Below are 22,349 nucleotides of genomic sequence, written 5' to 3'. Positions count from 1 at the left end.
TGTGCCACAATGTTTTGTATTACTCCGTTTGTCAATCGCAACAGTAAACTAAATAGCTTTTTAATGTTTGACTGTATCAAGCAATCCACGTATCAAAATCCTAAACCTCATAAGTTTTTTTCTTTGGGTAAGCTTCTTGTTTAGGTAACAAGAAACGTTCGAGAAGCGAAATACTTTTTTGTCGTGGAGGAATTCTGTGCGCGGAGGCTAAATGTAGGCGGAGCTTTATTGCAAATAAGTTGTATCTGACGTTTGTCTCACGTGACATGTTTTTGACCAATACGAGTTTAGTTGTTTGTAATACATAGTGGACATTAGTTAATATCATGTATTAGTTGGTATATTAGCTCTATGGTTGTGGTTCCAGCGCGCGCACATGTGATACTATCGGAGTGCGTGCGATGCGTGATGTGTGATGCATCCAAGGTATCAACAACCGGCTCTCAACCAGCGACAACTGTACTATAACTGTGCTAAGACGTTCTCGCCATAACTGGCATGAATGCAGTAATGCACAGTTCTCCGCTTAGTTGAAGAACAATGTTCATTCAGTGCCGTGCGGTTTACGTTGGATATTGCAAGTAAAACCGTCCGCCCTTGTCCGCCTGCTCTGCGCGAAGATCTCTACTGCAAAGATGGATACCGGTGTAATTCGCCGTCCGAAGCGAGGGGAAACGGATGAAGAACTGATGCGGATGCAGGAGGAGTTCTTGCGAAGTGGCGAGAAGCCTTCGGTACAGCTGGTGCGAGCGGAACGGAAAAGCGCTGGTACTACTACTGACCCGGTGTCGAAATCCGGCACCGGAGCAACCAAAGCAAAGACGTCCACTACGGACTCTAGCGAAGCAACTGGTGATCGATTACGAGGGCTACCTTCCTTAGTGCGCGCAGGTGGCAACGATGTCAATGCCTGTCAGTTGCCTGAAGTTGAACATGTGGAAGTGGAGTCAGTGCTGTGTGACGTCATTGTAAGCTACTTTCCTGTGTGTGCATTCAGAAAAAACACCACATTGCTTGCCAAATTAAGCCAGCTTCCTTTATTGTTACTGCGCAATGGCTAAGTCGGTCTATTCTTTCACATTTGGGCCAGTGAACCAAAGTTAGCATTAGAGTGAGATACCGCTCTTGCACATGAGTACCCGCTCTTGTCATGCTGGCACACTAACTAGAGTTAGTAATAGTAAGGAATTATTAAGAAGCTCATACCAAAGGCTTGTGCGTCAGTGCTCGTGACATGACATAAGCTCGAACAAAAAAAAGATCAGCCTGGCCACAAAATACTTTGTAACATTGAAGATCTCTGCTGTGATGGTAAAATATAGGAATGTAAACTGAACTTTAATTTCCAGGATATTCTTCATTAATTGCAGTAGTTGTCATTTAAGTGATATTTCGGGTCTAAAACAGCCTTGTGGGTTATGTCGAACTTTGTGTCTAGCGTTCTGCCCGGACCGAACCATGCGAATTGTTGGCGTTCTCTCTAAATGCCGCATTTACTGATACTGCAATTTGCATCCATATTAGACCCCTTGTTTCTTCTGAAACCAGCCTTCGGTGTCAAGTGTCCCATCAGGATATGATCGCACTGGGATTGGCACATACCATCACAACATCTGCAATGGCAGTTGCTGTGTGATTTGTTTTCATGCCTATTGCATCTCGAGCGAATAGGTTTGGTTTAACCAAGTTGGGCTCATTGTGTTCGTGAGAGTTGCTGTTCTTTCTGGACGGAACTGCTAGAGCGGCAAATTCTTTTAACAAAATGCCTTGCTTTCCATGCAGATAGAACAATATAACTACTGTTAGAATTCCATTCACACGTTCCAGTACACAGCATTACAAAAAGTGCAGATATTTGCTGCTGCATAGTTTTTGTTAGGATAGGTGCGTTGTTTTTAGGGGACTCACTGAATGATTCTTGTTACGCCTGGATATGTGGAATGCCAGTTTAGAGTGCCCCAGAATCTCAGTACTTGCATTTTTACCTCTGTTAAATAGTCATTGCAATGAGGTGCTTTGAGTAATAAAAAGCCAACGTTTACTTCTCATTCTGTAGGTGGACTGTAAAAATAATTTGAGGCAGGCTTTATGGTGAAAAGTTATCTTAATATCTTGACATATTGACAATACACATTAATTATTAGTAAGAATGCTGTGTTTAAGGGTGAGACATATCACTGAAATTTGTTTGATGTATAATAAATATATATCCAGTCAGTTCACTTTTTACTATTTCTAAACCATGCCTAATCTAACATATTCCAGCACTCCAAGTATACATTTGAAGCAGTTACATGGGCCATAATTCAGAAAAATTTAGAACATGCATCCAGCATGCTTTTACTCATTACTTTGCAAGAATTAATAACTTTAATGGTACAGAGCTAATTGCACCACGTTTAACCCTGCTGTTGGCTGCCATAGGAGGAATAGGGTTTATCTAAACTGTCAAAATGAAGTCGCTAAAACTTTGACCCAAAGGTTGCCAAAGCTCATAACATTCTATGCTGTGCTTTCTAAGTTACACACATTTCAGGTTTTCTCAGGATACCTTGTGAAGCAAGCTGCCAATCAGGCATGCACCGAATGTACCACATACACATTTTTCAGTATTCGATACCTAAGGAGCTTAATATGTGACCAGAACAAAGTGATTTCTCTGTTTCGCTGTCTACGTGTGTCTCTCTCAGCATACTTTTTGATGGCTTCTCACAGGAACGGAATGTGAGCAAAGACGCTGCAAAGCCTCCATCTGCCTCGACTGCACCATTTCCCGAGCCTACAAAAGTTTTTGTGAGCAGCCACTTTCTTTTGTCTTTCTGCCCACTTCTGTGCATGTTATTTTTTATACGACTGCTGTGGGATAGGTATCTTTTTTTGCTGTTGCTGAGTCTAGGTTTGCAAAGACGGCTATGTTCACTCTAAGTTCGTTAAATCTCTGTCACTGAAACTTGAAAAAGTTCCTGCCTCATGTGGAAAAGGTCAGAACAGAGTTGAAATGGTTGCTAGTTTCATGTGGGAATAGACTTGCATTGTTGTGCCTGCAATTTAGCTGCTATGGTGGCACTTCGGTGAAATTTTAAATAAAAATTGTCTCCATTTATTGTGACTTAATCTCCAGTAATGTATACTCCGTTTCATACATAGCAGGCGACACTGCCAAAACTAGCGCGCCTGTTCGCACAGGCAAAGTCTGCTCCCAAAAAGTAGTTTGCAATATGACCAAAGTGAACACAAACATATTTCGTAGCGAAAAATCTCAAGTGCCGTGACTGGCACCTCCTAGACTTCGTTTTACCTGTTGTCACATTTTCGTCCGGCGACTCGTCGAGATTTCGAGAAGCAAAAAGTACACGTGGCAGTATGATACGGGGTTGGTAGGGCGAATCGCTTCTACTATATCCGCGCCCAAAAAGTAGTTCACTCTCCGTGAAAAAAATTGCCAGAGAACCCGAACACTGAGCACCTCTCAGCTTCGACCGTGATTTTCAATGCTACTACATTCTTTTCTACCGCTCTTTGTATTCGTCTAAACAATGACCGGAGTTTCGAGAAGAATGAATGATATGTGGCGGAGTAATATGGTTTCGCGGACGCACTACTTCAGAAACCTCCGCAGCGTTGCATGTATGAAACGGAGTATAGCAATGCCAGAGTCCCTTTTTCAAGGTGACAGGTTGGATATTTTGCTAACTAAGCCTGAAATGAAATGGCAGTGTTGTGTGAATGGAGGACGTCTGATTAAGAAAGCCAGGTCTGTCTGATTCTTTTTTTGGGAAGGACTCGCCTATTTAGGACCCTAACATGAGCTACCCCATCTATATTTATAACCCACTGCCAGTCTTATCTTATTTATGCCTTGCTTATTGGTAGACCACTGGGGAATACTAAACACTTAGCCTCAGTTGTCTATAGCAGATGATTTATCACCTTCAGTCATGTTGAAGTTGTACAAACATCAAAATTTCACTTTGATGTTTTCTTCTTTGTAATGATGCACAGGGCATTAGTTAGCATCGACCAGTACATGGTATTTGCTCGCATCTGACAAATAATTTACAATTATTGCTCTCTTGCTGTTTCAGTTTCAAAATCTGAACAGTGGCTATGGTGTTAAAGTTCAGTGTAGGCCACATAAGGCATAAATAATTTGTGGTACAATTGCTGATTTGTCATTTGTTATCATTCTAGCTCTTGAGACACGCTGGCTTTAAGCGTTGTGGTGTATAGAAATTAACGAGCCGCAATTACATGGTTTCTTTTGTACGCCCCTAGTGTCCTGTACAGAACTTTTAAACCAGAGCCACTGTTTGGCTGTTTAAACTCAAACAGCATGTGAAAAGGAATTCAGTTATTAACTGTTTAGCGGTCTTAGGTGAATACTACATAGTGATCCATGCGTCACTATGTGATATACTCCCTACCCTTGATAAAGTATTATGTCAGCAGTTTTAAATGCACAAATATCTTTGCTTCACAGTAAAACACTCTCTTTCTCTTGATGTTACGCCCATCATTTACTTTTTTGTCACTCTCTCGAGCTCATTTTGAGATGACGTGACCAGTAATGCTGAAGTAATTATTTAATTCAGGGATGTACCTTAGAGGGCGGCAAGAGCCTGTTTGCATCTAGACTGAAGAAGCAAGATGGCAACCAACAGCGAATTGCCCCAAAACCGACCCCGGCAACACCGTCTAGCACTGTCCTGTCGAAGGATGACTGTGAGACAGTGCACTTGGAAAACCTTGGACGTCTTGAAGCCATGTCACACGACGAGAAGATTAGGGCGCAACAGGAGCTTCTCTCTCGGCTCGGTGGGAACCTTTTTTTGTTCACTGCCTGTCATTTACATCTCTGCGCTTAGAAATGAATGCCTGGTAGGGAATTGGGAGTGTGGTTCTATCTGCGCAAAGACCTCTTGGCTCACTGCACTATTATAACCACCTAAATGCTCTAGCTTTTGATCATTCTTTCTAATATTTTTCTTTTTTTTAGCTAGTGGATGTACTGATGTCAACTTTTGGTATGAGTATGCAGCTCAATACAATTCGTGCCTGGCTTTACCTTAAGGCACCTTGAGAGACGTCGTATTGTGTCGCCTCTGTAATATGTAAAGCTTGGAGCTGATTCTGAAAAGGTTTAGTTGAGCTGTACTAATAGCAGCTCAGTTCCTGTTATAAGTGGGTCAGCTAGATTGCTCCAAACAGTTGTCGTTATAGCTTGTGGTACACTGTTCTCCTCTCTTTTTTGTAAGATGAAGATTTCATTGCATAGGCTTTAGATGCCCGTAAACATGGGCATTTTTGATTTGCAGCATGCTACCCACAAAGTATGATTAATCATTCGGACAATTTTTTTTCTGTCACTTAGACCCCAAAACAGTGGCTTTTTTGCGATCTCGACGAAAGCCTCCGGAATCGCAGACCTCAAAAAGGGAAGATGCCAATTACAGCAGGGCTCCAAAAGACGGCCCCCATAATGTTGCCACATCAAGCACAAGCCAGAAGTCGTCAGGTATGCTAAATGTCCCTTGGCATGCAGCATTTTTTTGCGAACCGAGCGGCATGGATTGCTCTGAACGACAAAGAAATTTATTCTAGAATAAAATTTTGTTCAATAGCTTCGTACATGTTTTCTTTGTCATCAGTGTCAGAATGTGCAAACTGTAGTGAAAGTTTCATCAGGAGACATGCTTTGCTTGCCTTCAGTTTTCTCCCCTCAAGGGCATGTTGTATGCACTCTGGCCAGATGAAGTCTACTCTCTTCTATCATCCTCAGACTGTACATGTGCCCATGAAGTTTCTGATTAAATTTAGCGAAGAAGCACACTTCATAGTACAGAAGTGTTTTACTGTGTTCGTTGAATAAGGAAATGAAGATCAGCCAATTACGCTGGCATCCAGAGTGATTTCGCCTGTTTACTTTTGTGAAAGTAATTGCTACATAGATTATTATATTTTTCATTATATGTGATACATAAGAAAGGTAGTAATTTATGTTCAAATGAAGTGTTGGGTGTTTGGTCTTTAGTGGCACATTACATGCATCAGGAAGCATTGCTTGAAAGCTTGTTTATTTGTTCTGTTATCTCTTGTTGCGTATGCAGATGTAAGTGCTGCACTATTTCCTTCTGAGCCGAAGCAAGGTCCTGAAATGAGTGAAACTAAAGCAGACACTGCGGCTGCTGTCGATCACAAAGATGGAAGCTCTGCTGCCTCTGGAACCAGTGTTGACGCCTCGGAAGAAGTCAGGGCAGAAGCACCAGTCCTGGGTAAGTTTAGTGTGATGTTTTTGTACTGTACAGTGGCACTGTGGGTACTTGGCTTTACCTCAAAACAACTTAAACGGTCGTGTTATAATAATAATACACTCATCTTGATAATTTAACCCAAAAGGGGTCAGAAATTGCTTTGAATTATGTGGAGTTTGAATTAAAGGAAACCTTTTAATGCACTTGCTGTTGACAGAACCAGCACCTCAGTTTGAATGAACAGGAAGTTAGCGAGTTCTTATTAACAAAATTGCACTATAATAATCTCAGTGAACCTGTGTGATCTTGCCAATGTCACACATGCCTGTGCATGCCATGTGTGGTAATGCAATCGAACCATGCCTAACATTGTATTAGGGAGCAATTACTCATTAGTGTCCACCTAATACTTTCAATTAGGGAGTTATTATCCTCTCATTCAAATATATTCCACCTTGGAAGTTTTCCCTAAATACATTGGATTAGTTCCTTTCATTGGTTAGATATTACACAAATTCCGTGCTATGCCCATTCTTGAGTGAAACAATCAGCTGGGCTAAAAGCAACGGCCTTTGCCCTGTAGTGGGCGTAGTCAGTCTGATGGTGATGATGATGATGATCGCCCTGATACACCTGACGAGATTAGTCATCGAACAATGAAAGTCTTCTGTTGTCTACAAAAAGGGACGCTGTGGCCTTTGCCCACTTGAAAGCCCAACCTGCTTCCGTCACAGCATCTTTTTTTGACTGTTGCATCAGGTTTTAAAGCATGGCTGTCTTTCCACTTTTGTATCTGGGGTTTGTGTATATGTTGCTCTGGGATCCAAAGTTACTGCATTTATGAATTAAGAAGAGTTTGAATATTCTGCTTAGACATAGTGGAGCCATGACCGACACTTATTTGTCCTGCAATGAATGGGGCTTCGTTTTCTGCAAAGAGGCCGTCTAAGTGGCACATCATAGTGGTTCTTTTGTGTGGCACGTATGGTTAGAAATCCCAATTTTTTTTTTTTCAGTGTGGCATAAGTAAGCTTGTATAAAAGTGCATGAGCATGGCTAATTGACGACGTTTTTGAAGTGTCACACTGAAGCATAGTGAGAGCGTGATGAATTAGCAGTGTTACGAGATTTCCACATTGACGTGGTTAATTAGGGATGTTTGTTAGCAATATCACCCTGAAGCCATATGGAAAAAGTTATGTGTCTGGTAACCAAACTGTGACCTTTCTTTCTATGGTCTTGGTCCGCCCTCTCATCATGATTTCTGCGACTGCCTGTCAACATTGCTGCCTGCGTTTTAGATAATGATAGATTCCATGCAGTTGCACTAAATAATAAATTACTCTAATCATGTGATAAAAGAGTAGCTGTCCGTAATCCGTGCTCTTTGCTCGTGTCTTTCTCTCTGCTGCAACCTACAGACGAAGAGGAGTTGCCAATCAAGCCGTCGGAAGCAGCCAAGCAGTGGCTCAACATGAGCGATGTTGAGAAGGACAAGCTGCAGTGGATGACCATGCTTCCACCAGTCAAAGCTGCACACTCCAAGGTGCAAAGCTTGTGCTTTGTGTTGTCTGCAAAAAATTTTTGTGGGCCTTATCATTAGAATGTGGACAAAGTGCGCATGCCATGTTCAACACAGAAATGGTCCTAGTAAGCTTGCAAACCACATATTTGCATGCTTACCACATATTTCTACCACATGTGTGGTAACAAATTGTTGATATGTTGTTAAAATATGCTGGAAAAACGTATTATCCAGGTAAACATAGTATCCAAGCCACCTAATTTTGAAAAATATCATTGTTGAATGTGGAACAAAGGCATTTATTGACAATTTCACTGGATTGAAATGTCAGCATCTCTTGGTACCTCTCAACAGCTTGTATGTTTGCATGCTGGTCGCTAAACATATTATACAGCCAAAAGTTGTCGAAATTTAGAACGTAGTAGCGGAGAAACCGTATTATCCGAGGAGATTAACCAGGAGAAAATTACTGCAGCTCTATGGGGTGTTTTTAATGCCTACGATTTTGAACATACGAACTGGGGAATTACATGAACCGGGTATGTATTCATGATGTTTTGCTGTACTGAAAACGTGATTACCCTTAGCACTGTGACTCGACAAAATTTGGGTTTTTTCATCTGGTTGCATGCACTGGAGGGGTTGCTTTGCCTGCATGCTTTCGAAAGCACATGTGTTTTCGCACGATGCAGCCAAGTTTTGGCGAGGGTAATGACGTTATCAAAATTCTAAAAACTGATATGGCTATTAGTAACGGCTGGCTACAAATCTATAATTGTAACTAGGCAACTAACTCTATTAGTTAAAAAGGTAATTATTAAAAATTGTTCAATCAGCTTACTACTTAAGACGATCCACCAGTTGTCTGGTGTCCGCCTACACTGGCAGTACTATGCTGCAAAAACCATATTTTTTATCCTAAAAAGGCTGTCTTTTTTTTTTAATTTTTGAAAGTGTTCGCTGAGACACCTGGTATGGGGCGCGGTACACATTGGCAGATTGAAAACGTACGCCATTGGGCAAAAGGTACCTTACATTTCTCTTAGACATCTGTCTGAGCTTATTATAGAGATCTCCCTCACACTGTGTTATTTTGTGTTCTGTGCAGGATGGAGCACCTTGTGTCGGGCGCTTCGACTTTGAAGGAGAGCTGGTGCCGCCCACCCAAGAAGTGCCCGTGCACAAGGGTTTGCATCACCACGGGGAGCAACCTGAGGTCAGGGTTTTTACCTCAAGACATTCTCTGTAGACCTCCATTTATTTATACTTCACCTCCCTTTTTCTTAAAGGGCAGCCCTTAGGCCTAGCTTGCGTGTTGTGTCGTCGTCGTTATCATCGCCGCAACTGGCAGAGCACCGTGAACCGGTAGAGCTACAGCAAAGCAAGGAGCACCGTGAACCAGTAGAGCTACAGCAAAGCAAGGAGCACGGCGAAGGATGAAAGTAGGGACGATAACAAGGGGAGGGTGAGAATGTAAATGTGGAGGAGGGGATAGCGATGGAAGGGAGAAAGGTGTAAGGTGGAAAGTGAAGGAGGAGAGTATGGCAGGGGCAGGCAAGAGGGGTCACACATAGTTTGCATTGTATGTTGCGTAATGACTTCCTAAACGTATTTGCAGATAGCTGTCATGCTTAGAATGTGCACCACAACCACCTGCAATAGCTGGCAGATACCCCCGCAGCCCCTCCATTTCAGGCAGAGGGTTTGTGAAAAACGACGCACTGCCTTGCCCAAGTGGGGCAGTTCCTTGCGCAAAGATTGTGGGCCCCTTAACCCTTTAAGGGGAGACTCGGGTCTTGAAATGAAAAAAAAAATGTGAAAATATTGATTTTGAAAAAATGGCATATTCAGGATCTGTACACTCTAAAGCACCGCGTAAAAATGTTAAAAAGTTTCAAGGCCTAATTTGACCTCCAATTACTTAAAAATTATATATTTCACGCCTACGAAGATGGAAATTGTGATTTCGGAGCGAAATACAGCAGAATTTCCATGTTGTTGATGGCCGTCATCTTGGTTTTATTTGAAAACTGGGCCCCTTCCCCCACATCCCGGTATCAGTCACTGCTGTGAGATATTTTTGGAACGTCCGCATTCCGCTGTTTTTCCTCCGAATGGCTGGTGCAGTGCCTACATGACTAGCCTTACAGAAGTTTTTGTTGTGTTTTTATGGTGCACTTTCAAATAATATTATACCATTGAATTCAGAAAGAGCTAAACTGTGGAACAATGCCATTTTTTCTGCACTACTCTGAAGGTGCGAGTCATGTGCCTCACATTCCGCTCCAAATGAAGACTCGTCCTTTGCGGCTTCAGCTTTCCTTCTTGGAGCAATGAGAGAAGCACATTTCAACATGCTCTCTTAGAGAGAGCAGCAAATGCCGGGCAAGTGTTGCACCGCGCCACTTTACACCACCGAGGAGCATTCGTTCAGTGCGATAGTTTAGAGACCTTGTGCAACAAAGCAGTAGTGCTTCGCAGTGTGCTCTTAAAGATTAAGCGTCCTCCGAGTTTTCTGCCTCAAAATATCGGAAAAGCAAGCTGAACTCAAGTTTCACATTAAGGAATAATATAATTTTCAGTTCATTTTTTTTGTGTTACTTCACATGAAAAATAGAACAGCCTCAAAATAAAGAAAAGCATTTAAGGGAGTAATGTGATTGCTGTGTTAGGAGACTAAATTTAATTACTTCCTTAAATTGTGTATTTTTATGGTGCACCACCAATTTGTACCCAGAGAGGGATTGTTGGCACTTCACATTGTGTGCTTGAATATGGAAATCGGACAAGTGACTTCGACTTCTTTGCCTGGCTTTTCAGATGGCTGGCTACAGCAGTGCGGAAATCCTGCGCTTTCTGCGGAGCCAAGTGCGTTCGCAGCGTTTATTGGCACTGCAGCTGCTGGAGCGCATTCTTACCAAAGTAAGTGCTTCCACTTTTTATTTACTTTTTGTTTTCTTCTGAAACCAGTAGGCGCTTAAATTTTTTTTTTCCCTCATAGGGCGAGTGATTTCCAGGCATTCAATCTGCCAGTCAATCAATCAACCACTCAGCCATTGTTTCAGTTGTGGAGAATGCATTTTCAGGGTGAAATGCCTGGGAAATGGGTCTTCGACCCCACCTCGAGCAATACGAAAATACGCTCTTTGGCCGCAAATGCCCTTGCGCCATAAAAATTCACTATCATCATGTAAATCTCTCTTGAAAATGTCGCGTCGATATAACAGTTTTAGAAGCCAATGTACTTAAGTCTGCTTAGGTTGAGTAATGCGTAAGCATTTCACTTACTGCTGCCTCCGTCATCTCGCCTACGCGCACGCCATCTGCTGGGCCAGTTCCGTGCTTTGCGAGGGGGAGTTTCAGTGGGTGCCGCATGGTGGTGCTACAACTGCATTCCAAACACGGAGGAAATTTACCAGCCGGAAATGTACATATCTAATTTAGATGTTCATAATTACTCATGTATGCCTCAGTACCTATCTCGAAGATACGTTTCTGAGACATCTGTGCATTCACTAGACTCGCCTTTATTCAACTTCAAACGTCGAATCGTCTTGGCGGAATAGAAGAATTCCCGTCTCGCACTCCGGAGGCCCAGGTTCAATTCCCACCAACACCACCGTTTTCTTTTCATTACTAGTTCGTGCAGACACGCTCTGTCAACAACTGCAGTCCACAGTGCCTGTCCACAGCTTCTGGTGACACCACTCGTGAGACAAGAAATGCTAAAAATCCTCTCTTTTTCAGCACTGGCTTGGCCATTATGTGGGCCGGCTGGAGGGAGGCGACCTGCTCATGCAGCTGCTGCAGTCGGGACTGGCGCCTCTCGTGCGGTCTGCACTCGATGATAAGGCGACGGTGGACGCAGCGTTGGCAGTGCTGCAGGCGTTGCTGGTCTCCCAGCCTCAGCAGGTAAGCACTGTAGAGCCAGGGTTGTTGTAATGTGATATAATGTAATATAATGTAAAACAGGCATAATAATGTTTAGGGCAATCCCCCAAGGTAGATTGCCGTCCCAGTTAGCTCAATTCGTAGAGCGACTGCTCCGATGAAGCGGTGGTCCTGGGTTCGAACCCCGGACCAGGACGAACTTTTCTTTAACTCCGAAGTTTCTGAGAAAGCTGTATAGCTTTCCTTTGTAGCCGTATGGCTGCGCTCGGGTGGATGTCAATGAGTAATTACTCCCTTATTAGGCATAATAATCTGAGATTTGTCTGCTTATTTATTGCGGCTATAATTGGTTCCTTCCCTTGCAGGCACTGTTTGGCAGGGCATTTCTGTGGCGACATGGCCACCATGTTTTCTTCCTGAGACCTGACACTGAGTACGGAAATGCCAGTGAAATTCCAGATGTGGACTTCTCGCAGGTGGACCTTGTGCAGGTGAGGAAGTTGTTTGTTTGTCCCATATGTATATATAATGCATGGGCACCCAGCATACACCTGGATGTCAATACCTGCCATGTCATTTCATACCATGACAAATTGCTATTTGTTGTGGATAAAAGTGGGCGTGTTGGCAAATCATTGGGATGAATAAGGCAGTGTTATGAAACTAGCATATTTCCCCGTTTTGAATAGTATGAAAGCAAAGGACCCTGTCAAAACCTATCCTAGTTAAGCCAGACCGCATTTGACTGAATAAGTTTTACTCTCTTGGTCTCTCTCTGGATTATTCACGTTTGTTCAGCTGTTCATGTTATTCAGCGTTTCTTCTTAGTTTTTCATGTAAACTGTTTACGGGGGTGCCTTCAGCACTATCCTAAAATATATTTCTTTTATTAATTTTTGTATTATTTACTGTATTTATTTTTTATTTTTATCGCAGTGAGTAGTGTGAGTCAAACTGTTGTCTCACAAAGCACTTCTGCTGTTTTGAATTTTTTGCTCAAAATGTATGAAGTGCTGTCTCTAAACACTTGACAGTCAAAGAAGAGGTGCCGAAACTCTTACTTTAAACAGTGTTATCAAACCAGTTTGCACCTTTATTTGCATGTATACTAATAGAACGGGATAATCTAGATGCACTTTGTCAACCGGATTTGCATCTTTGCGTAATTAAACCATATATTAGCTTGTGCAAGTTGCAAAGAAGCTTTTTTAGCTTTATCGCTAGGGTTCATTTACACAGAGTGCTTCGGTTTCGTTAAACTTACTACTCAGAGTCTGTAGAGCACCACCTTTGGGTATTGCATGCTTAAGGGGGGATGCAAGGCAGAAAATGTCATTTTGATTGAAACCATAACCTAATACGGAGCGTATGGTCCAAGCTTTGCTTATGATTTGCGCAGTAGAAATGTAGAAGATGGAATTTTTTTTCCTGTGAAAGTGATGCGCATGAGCGGGGCCCGAAACTGTCGTTTTGAACGTGTAGCTTGTTTTTCTCCTTCCTGGCTGGATGAGGCATTTTGTTGAGACTGCAGCAGAAACTAATTAGGGGGAATGTGGGGATCAGATCGCAAAAAAAGTCGATTTTTGAAAAGTACACTTTTTGGCATCTCCAACACTGTTTCTATGTTTTACTGAAATATTTCACCCAAAAATGAACTTTAAGCACTCCAAATAAATATATTTGTCGGCATCTACACATAGACAGTGTGTGCTAGCTTGGAACTTTCAGGCTTGGTTTCTCATAAGTTTGTTTTGAGCTTAATGCCTTGCTCGTGGAAAGCGTAGCACAGCAATGGGTGCATGGATTTTTACCCCGTTTGTTTTGCTGTGTTCACTGAAATGTGGTCTGTGCCGAGACAGTTAGGCTCACATGTTTTTATTACACGGTAATTAGAGCATGATACGTTCTAGACATAAAAGAAGGTGCATATTGTGTCCTTTAAAAAGAAGAGCAGAGAAATTTTTTAAAAAATTAAGAGAGTCTCGATTTACACCACACTTATTAGTAAATATTAAAAGCATTTACAGAACTTTAGCCTGTCTTTTTGTCATGCTAGGCTTTCCACAAGCAAGCAACATGGGGACAACATATAAACAATGATAAAAGGTAACCTACTGGAGCTGTCATTTTGAAACTTTGTATCTGATTGTTTGATGCTGTTTAAGCCAGTCTGCCAAATTTGATCACTCTAAGTTGAAAAATAAAAAAGTTTCCTTCGATCCCCTCATCCGCCCTTAAATACGCAAGCAAAAATGGTATAATCCTAGCCTTGCGAGCTGTAATTGGCAGGCAAAACGTAACGTGAGTCTGTGGTTAGCGGAAACGTATCACGTGGCCATTTAAGGTAAGTTCTAGCTTTTATTCTTCATAAGGCATTGATTCTGTTGCAGTTTATGCCACCTATCTTTACTGGTCGGCCTATAACCACCAGTTTCCAAGCATGACTTATTGAGTTTTCAATCTTTAATAGTGAAAAATAAGGCAAAATAACTGCAGGAAATTACCACTGGTGAGCTCCAAATAGAGCTCCACCTAGGCAACATTCGCTTTTAATTTAGAAAAGAGGCCAGTAAAATAAAATTACAGCTGTTCAATCCTTATTTTTTTCAGTTCACAGTTTTGGGCCAAACTGCATGTATAGGAAAACTTGTTTTCATACTGCATAGCTGAAGTTCACTTTGAATGTGCTTTGGATCAAAATTTTTGTGAAAAACAAGGTAATCCACTTATCATGCTTATTTGGTAGGCTTGTGTGGCAAGGACAGCTGAATTTTTAATTAGCTCTGACAGAAAAAAAAACGGCCTTGCATTTAAGTGGCATCATTTTCAGAAAAAATCTTAAAATGACACTCTCTTCCTCCTGTCCTGTAGGAAGCACTTTCCTGGGCCCATCTGGGCCAAAAAAAGTGACCAAAGTTTGAGCATTTTTAAAACGATAGTTTTCCTAAACTGACACATCGACTGCTTATTGTATTGCCAATGACTTTTTAACCCAAGATAAAGTATTGAAATTTTGGTTTTGTCCTAGGGGCATAAGGATACATCATCCCTGAAAATTTCATCAAAATCGGTGCAGGCATTCAAACCCTTCATCCTCGCTTCCCACCTTAAATTCCCTTCTACCTGTACATTTTGCATGGGTGTGCAATCGCTAAGACTGGTGGTCGCTTTTTCTTTCTGGACAGGCGCTACTACGGATGGACCTACTGCCTCGGCTGCATTACGTTCTGAAGGCATTTCGACCAGGGGCCGCGGGTGTGGCGTCTGCGTTGCTTGTAATAGCCAGAATGGCGCGGCACTCAGTAGAAGCTGCAACAAAGGTGATTATCAGGGATTATTGGATTTAGCCTAGCATCTCACCGGGCCAGATGAGTCTAGTTGAAGGTTTACAGGGTATGAATTTCTTTGGGTAGAGCAAGTGGGCAAAAAATTCAGGGGGCACTTTGACGATCTAAAGTACGCGAGGCGAAAGCCTTGACACCAGCGAGAAGGCACGCAGGAGGTGGCTATGGGGCGACTTGGATTGGCTAGTCATGACCCATGACTAACTAGTCATGATTGGTTAATGACTAACTAGTCGTGACTGATCAATGACTGAAGAGTCATGACTGGTAAATGACTGACAAGTCATGACTAACTAGTCATGAGTGATTAATGACTAGTTAGTCATGACTTGCAACTAGTAATTACTAGTTACGACTTTTACTGCACATGTAACGGACAGACAGACAGTCATAGCCACGAGCATGAGCACTTAAAAGGCTTTCGCCTTAAAATAGGTCTTACCCTGAGACGGTGCGTAATTATTGCTGATAGCTGTGTTCTGGGCTTGCAGTATAGGCATGTTGATTGTGTTGCATTTCTGGTTAATAGAAGTGAATTTTGACTGTGCATTTAAAAGGCACTTTCAAATGCACAGACTCAGTGGAATACACTAAATGGTGAGTCATTAATGCGCTACAGTTGCATACCTATCCATGTCGCCTGTTGAGTGCTAACTAAAACAGTTTGTGGGAAGCTGCTCATCAACATTTGGTGTGCATACCTTGTTGCACTTAACCTGCATGGAAAAAATGCCCAGAAAATGGTCTTACCACATATAAATACAATGCAGTTTATGGTCGTGTGCAATGTTAATAATCGCGATATTGTGCCAAACTTTCACTAATCAGTTCAGGCAGAATGCCTTGGCCCCAACTTGTGTGTTTTACTGTGAAGCTGCTGTGGTCATTTGCTGTGTATGTCGAAATGAAAATGTTATGGAAAGTCCATTAGTGGAAGTTCAAAATGTTGTCCTCTTACAGGTGCTTTATCATCCACACTTGATGACTCTCATTTTCGAGGAGTTCCTGCCCACCCATTGGAGTTCTCCTGGCAAGTATTGCTGACTCTATGGTATCTGCATGGAAAAGAATATTTCAAACGAGTCTTGAATGTTATATTTTGCATGGCTACCTATGCTTATCTTTGAAAAAGTTTTATTTCGAAATGGTTTGTCTTTGTTTGTTGGGAAGAGCAGGTAAACTACAGCCCAGCTGTGTCAGCAGTGTTTTGTTGGAGGTGAAATGCAAAGATTATTCCAGAGCACCTCTTTCTTCCTTTCTTCTTTCACCACCTCCTTTATCCTTTCCCTTATGGGGCAGTTCAGGTGTCCTTTTCTCAAAAACCAGTTTTCAATTTTCAGTCCCCCTTTACCATGAATTGTGCTGCTGTAAGCTTAACGGTTGTGGTATAGTACATATATGCCATATTTACTCGCACAGTGAATGCAAAATCTGAAAATTTGGGGGATGCATTCATTTCACGAGGTAAAATGTACAGAAAAAGTGCACTCTTTTGACGGGAAAAGTAAGGAGTGCATTTATTACGCAAGCACATTCATTATGCTAGTAAATACAGTAGTTGTGTGAAGAAACCTTTTAGCCTCATTTGTTCCCTGCCCATTTGCTAGAGGCCTGTACAGAGTTTGATGATGTATTAATATAAAATTTACTTAGAAGCCTTGTTCCGCAGACGTGAAAACAGAGGTGGAACTTATCACTGGCCTATGAAATTGCCATTCGAGCTTTTCCTTTATTTTTTTAATTTATGTGCCAGTGTAATAATGGTACATCCTACCATGCTGCATTGGCTCATTGCTTGTGCATCAAACACTATAGGTTATTTGAAATCGTAGCTCTCTGGGGGTGATGGCTTTTTTAGTGCATCGATCTCCAACGTAAGAGACTGTTTGCAGTAAAGGACTGTTTCTTCTTTTCCAGCTGTTGTCAAGGGCAAAATGGCAGAAGCGTATGGCAACCCTATGTGGCCAGCCCTAGAGTTAGTCCGAACAATCGCCGCTGCCGGGAAAGAGCTGGCTGAGGGGCTGGTAAGTGTTGTTCTCACCTTTTCGTGCATCTATTTTTTTTATATAATTCTTTCGCTTAGAGTTACTTTTTTTAAAGCCCTTTGAAAGAGGGTACTATTACGTTATATGTGTGTGTGTGGGGGGGGGGGGGGGGGGGAGGGGGGGGCTGGAACAAACAAATACATACATGAAATCATATTGTAATGTTATGGTGCCAGTCCACTACACAATTCGAAGCATAGTCAAGAATTCACTGCTAAGCACTTAAATTGTGTGTTTGTAGCATTGTGACCACGTTTATTTCTACAATGCTACAATGCAGAGCTTTTTAAAAAGAACAGCTGTGTTGAAGTACATATATGCGAGTGCTGTTTCTCAAGTCTCCCTTGATATGCTTTGACTATTTTTGCTGTCTTATTTAGCGTAGCCAGCAACCATGGGCATGCTGTTTGGTTGAGGAAGAACCAACATCATTCGCTGAATACAAATGCCTCCTGCTAACTTCGGTAATGGGATGCCACAACATACACATGCTATGGCATGTTGTGTCATGCACAACATTTGCACTCTGTGTGTGTTCGACGGACACGTAGCAAGGGCAAAAAGCAAGCAAAATTTTATTTGAGCATGATGTCTGGAGTGAAGGACAAAATGTTGTGTGTTGTATGGTTAGTGGTGGTTGACAAGCATTTAAGGACCTAAAGTGCATATAGTAAAAAAAAATAATGTCTTGACAGCCTCGTCGCAATACAAATCTTGGTATTTATGTGTGTATGCTTTTGAGTTCACGTGCTTGGTGTTTTCTGCATCTAGGTATTGCTTTGCCCTCCAAGGTTCTCACCTTGAGCAGTGATATGCAAAAAGGCTTTCATTTCTTCCTGTGATATTTCATTTTGCTCTGATACTTCCGATAACTTTTGTCGAAATTGAAGCACACAGCTTCCTGTCACCTTGTCTTTCTTTTTCTGGTCAGATCAACAATAAAACATAGCTACCGAGTTTCATCTGTTGACTCATGGCCCAAATGTTATATTTTGGAAGTTCGACACCTATTCTGCAAACTGTGCTCTTACGAATTGGATTACCACTGCTTTTCACGGGGAAATTTTGGCGTTGGGAAATGTTTTTGATCTAGGTACACAAATGGAATTGGACCAGAGGCAGTACTACTTTAGATGATGACTCACAGGCTGCCAGATGGGAGGGCTCTTTCTGTCATGTGCCACCTTCAGCATTTTTAACCGTTGTACCAAATTAAATAACGAGGAACGTCTTTGGCATCCTGAATATTATCCTGAAACTGAACATTCTGCCCTGGCTTTATGGGTTTATGGCTAGCTATAAAGCATGCATTTGGCCAGCTTTAGATGACTTTCTGAATTGTGTTCTTTGCTTACTACACCAGTGCAATTTTTAGCCTTTCCTTTTGCCAGGACACTTTTTGATGCATTTTTGTTGAGACCTTGAAAGAATGAAGTAGCCTGGCTTGCTATCTTCACGTTTGCAAGATTTTTTATTTCATTTTGACAATTGCTGTCAACCCAATGCTGCTTTTTCAGATGAAGAGATACCCTCTCGGGCAATCCTTAGCGGCATATCTGGCCTTAGAGCCCAGGTAGGTTTTATAATCTTTTAGACAGACCACTTGCCACTCAGTGGTATTCTTTATTTTACTTCTGTGATTTATTTATAGCGACTGAGCTAAAAGCCTTTTTTTTCTCTCATTGGTGTTATCCATATTCTATCCTTCACTTGCTCACAACCAAGAAGTTTACTGATTACTGTGTTTACTCAAACATAACACGCTTTTTTTTTCCTTAGCTGGTCGCTTTCATAATGCATCTCACATTGTATTTGGAACCAAGGTATGAATGTAACTTTTTTTTTTTTGCTGCTCATTAACGTCACTGGTGGGTCACGGCATTTATTCATGCTGGGCGGCCATGAATACTGGGTGACACAGTGAAGTTGTAGAACAACAGATCTAATTGCAACCCCCTCCTTCTTAGACCTCAGAATAAAATCTGAACCATTGCTTCATCTTGTGACCCAGTGTTTCGGGCTAGAGACTATGAAGTAAATGAAGTGACCTACCAGTGACCCACAACATAGTGAACGTGTTAAAGGTGCACTGAAGAGGAATCTGAACTCGTCTTTTTGCCGCGGGAACTCGGATCTACACGTTCCGAGCATTCTTAGAAACTTCGACTTATTGCCCTGTGTGGCCGATTTCCCTAATAAAATCAGATTAACGTCCGGCTCCCGCCTTTTTTTTTTTTTAACTCTCCCAGTACGGTGGGCAGAGTCGACCAACGTGTGGAGTGCCTTTCAGCCAGTCCCGTGCCGGCTTGCCGCTCTGCCATCGGCGGAGTGATAAGTAGTAATCCGTAGAAGCAAATAGTCCGCGCGTATTTTTATTTCTGCGGGCTTATTTTGCGGCTATATTATCTTCGAATGAAACAATTTATTCACGGAAACCTAAAAAACAAAATAAATAGAAAGCAAAGCCTCCACAGAGCTGGCTGCAAGGCACTCCACGCGTTGGTCGACTCCGCCCACCGTACGAGAAGAATTAAAAAAATAAAGGTTGGAGCCGGACGTTAATTCGATTTAATTAGGGAAATCGGCCACGCAGGGCAATAAGTCGAAGTTCCTAAGAATGCTGGGAACATGTAGATCTAATTCCCGTGGCAAAAAGACGAGTTCAGATTCCTCTTCAGTGCACCTTTAAGAGAACTACAGCAAGCTTCACCACTGGACTGGTGAGCTCATAAGAGAAGCTAACTTTACGTTGGGGGTTCCCCATATCACATATGGTTAAATGGGAGGGTGGCTATGAACCTGGAAAGCAGGGAATGCAATTGAATGCAAAGGGAATGGAAAAAAGAGCGAAAGCATTGGAGGCTTTGCTGCGTTCGATGTTATCAGGTGCATTTCTCAAGCGTATTCTCTCAAATAATATTTACGTATCCATTGCTTCTGTATTTTTAGTGCCGTCTCTGTGTTTTTCAGAGCTGTCTAAAATTTTTCTGAGCCCTCAGTTGTAGTTGTCTTGAACAGGTTGAGATTGCGTATAATCATTTCTTTTTCTTTTTTTGCCATTTTCATGAGGTCTCATTGCGTTATATGCATGTAAATGGAGTAGTTTCTTTTAGTACCTAGATGACGAGATTTCTAAGCAATGTGGATAATGCTGTCTATTGTAAGTAATTCAGCACCTCATCCCTTTAACTATGAAGCGTTTATAATGCAATCTCGCGCATTGCAGAGAACAATTTTAACAAAATTGATGTAACCCTTACAGTTGAGCTCAAACTGTTGTGTTGTCAAGTCATATCGAAGAACATTCTGAACTGGCTGCCTGACTAGTAGGAACTCCATAATTTAGAAAATTGAGCAGCAAAGGAGAATGCAGCAGTTTTTTCTTTCTTCTTTTTCTTTTTTTGCAACGCATCTGATGACACTTGTATGCCCCCCCCCCCTCTCCCCCCTCACCTCCTACCAGCAAAGCTTGCATGCCTACAGTTATAGTTCGTGCATTACTCCTGTTATATACCAGTACATGTATATTTTCTTCACTGTTTCATAAACATTAAGGTGTCTGCCTGCCCTTTCAGTGCCAGTCAGCTGCCTACCACTGATTGCCTGAATTTGGCCCTGGAGGCGCTCCGAACATGGCGCATCTTCCTTGCGTACGGCTTAGGTGCAGACCTTTGTTTGTGAGTTCTTGCCAAGTGTTGTTTTACTGTCTTCTTCCTGTATATTAATTTGTTTTGTGGAATATTTGATGCCTTGAAACTTGATGATGTCATTGAAAGGCATCTTACTTCTGCAGCTTTTTTTTTTCCAAAGTAGTTGGTAATCGCGATGCTTACAACTTGCTTGTGTAATTCGCATTTTATTTGTCACGTGTTATTGCAGCTTTGGCCGAGAGCAGGTCGTAGCTCTGTGAAATAAGTGAATAAATAAGTTAGTGGGTGAATAAATAAATGAATAAATCAGCACACACAACCAATAACTATCTGTGCCATTGCTGTTTGTGGACCAGTTCATGAAAAGCATGCTCTAGGGTGAACAATCCTGTTCTTGTTTTTGTTTTTTTGAAGACAACTGTGCAATTGCACAGAGAGAGAATCCCGGGGATGGCAGACACAGCTGAGAGTAGCCTAAAGTCACATGGAGAGATGAGACTAGTAACTGTGTTTCGATAAGACAGCCACTGTTAGTGCGAGACCTGGATAATTGGAGAGCTTTGGGAGAGGGATCCGTCCTGTAGTGGGCATGATCTGGCTGGTGATGATGGTGGTGATGTTGGGAGGAGAGGGGTAACGATGATGTAGAAAAGAGGCTTCACGTTTTCTTTTAAAGTTCCTCTAGTACTCTCGGATCTGGACTCCAGATTGCAGCAACAGGAGTTGTCTATTGACTGTAATGAGTGATTGTGAGTATAGCATTGTAATCAGCCTGGTGTCAGGTATGTGCCTGATTTGTGGGCCTTATTTAACGTTTAAGATGGGGCAGTTGCCAGCAGAATCCACAAGTCTAATCCCACCTGTAGCTTGCAATAGCCTCAGCCTCAACGAGTGCAGCCCTGCCTCTCGACAATCGTTCGTGCACTTGTGCCAACCCAGTGACCTGTACTCCGTGGTGGCGAGAAGACTGCAGCTGTTCTCAACCCTGGACTTGGACGGAGTGCCCTTTGACCTCGAGTACGGTGGCCACCTGCTGCACTGCCTGTCTGCGCTGCCCGCGGATGTCACGAAGTCGACCCTGGTCGGCCTGAGCGCTTCGCTTAACTTTGTCTGCACTCGCTGGCTGACCCTGCTTGCCAGGGCGACCGACCTGCAGTCCGTTCAGGTTGGTTTTCAGTGATGCATTGTGCCGATGCGAAGTGTGAATCGCTTCAACAGCTTGTTACCTGGCAGAATAAGTGGGGGTGAACTCTTTATCTTACATCTCTAATGGAAGCATCTTTTTTTTATTTTTTTAGTTGTAATTTGAAGGTGGAGGGAAATCTAGCATTTTTTTTAGAACAGCCATTCAGGGGCTTTCGTGAGAAAAAAAAAATCACATTGTTGGCTTGTTTTTACCTTATCTTGGAACATCAACAATAACTTCAAGGGTGCTTGGAAATTTTGTGTCTCATATGTGTCTCTTGTCACATGTTTGAATGCGGCTTTGAGGATTGACTTTAGTGAGTACTGTTTGCAGTTTCTGTGGTGCTGTCGCCAGGAGCTATTTTCTGATTTTCCTGCAAGGATTGGCGATAGCATTACATGTGCCTAATAGCTTCATGTGCCATAAAACCCAACACAACACAACGCTTCTGTTTCTA

The 22,349-nt window shown here is 42.3% G+C and overlaps 1 protein-coding gene across 1 annotated transcript in view; it reads left to right on the top strand.

Annotated features, from left to right (window-relative positions):
• The first annotated feature begins 339 nt into the window (after window positions 1-339).
• Window positions 340-22,349, top strand: part of LOC149330931 (RNA polymerase II-associated protein 1) — a 39,309-nt gene continuing 17,299 nt past the window's right edge. Inside the window, exons 1-16 of the mRNA XM_089561647.1 lie at window positions 340-968; window positions 2,716-2,793; window positions 4,593-4,815; window positions 5,372-5,515; window positions 6,108-6,272; window positions 7,673-7,797; window positions 8,885-8,992; window positions 10,597-10,698; window positions 11,524-11,688; window positions 12,033-12,158; window positions 14,853-14,987; window positions 15,972-16,041; window positions 16,929-17,035; window positions 18,574-18,629; window positions 20,632-20,733; window positions 21,646-21,871. Of these exons, the coding sequence (XP_089417773.1) occupies window positions 636-968; window positions 2,716-2,793; window positions 4,593-4,815; window positions 5,372-5,515; window positions 6,108-6,272; window positions 7,673-7,797; window positions 8,885-8,992; window positions 10,597-10,698; window positions 11,524-11,688; window positions 12,033-12,158; window positions 14,853-14,987; window positions 15,972-16,041; window positions 16,929-17,035; window positions 18,574-18,629; window positions 20,632-20,733; window positions 21,646-21,871 (2,265 nt within the window). The 5' untranslated portion in view covers window positions 340-635. The remainder of the gene's footprint in view (window positions 969-2,715; window positions 2,794-4,592; window positions 4,816-5,371; window positions 5,516-6,107; window positions 6,273-7,672; window positions 7,798-8,884; window positions 8,993-10,596; window positions 10,699-11,523; window positions 11,689-12,032; window positions 12,159-14,852; window positions 14,988-15,971; window positions 16,042-16,928; window positions 17,036-18,573; window positions 18,630-20,631; window positions 20,734-21,645; window positions 21,872-22,349) is intronic.

The sequence above is a fragment of the Amblyomma mixtum genome, chromosome 9 (assembly GCF_055824585.1).
Source record: "Amblyomma mixtum isolate Tamu chromosome 9, ASM5582458v1, whole genome shotgun sequence".
Taxonomy (NCBI): Eukaryota; Metazoa; Arthropoda; class Arachnida; order Ixodida; family Ixodidae; genus Amblyomma; species Amblyomma mixtum.
Note: the sequence above shows the minus strand (reverse complement) of the source record. Positions and strands in the feature narration are given on the sequence as shown.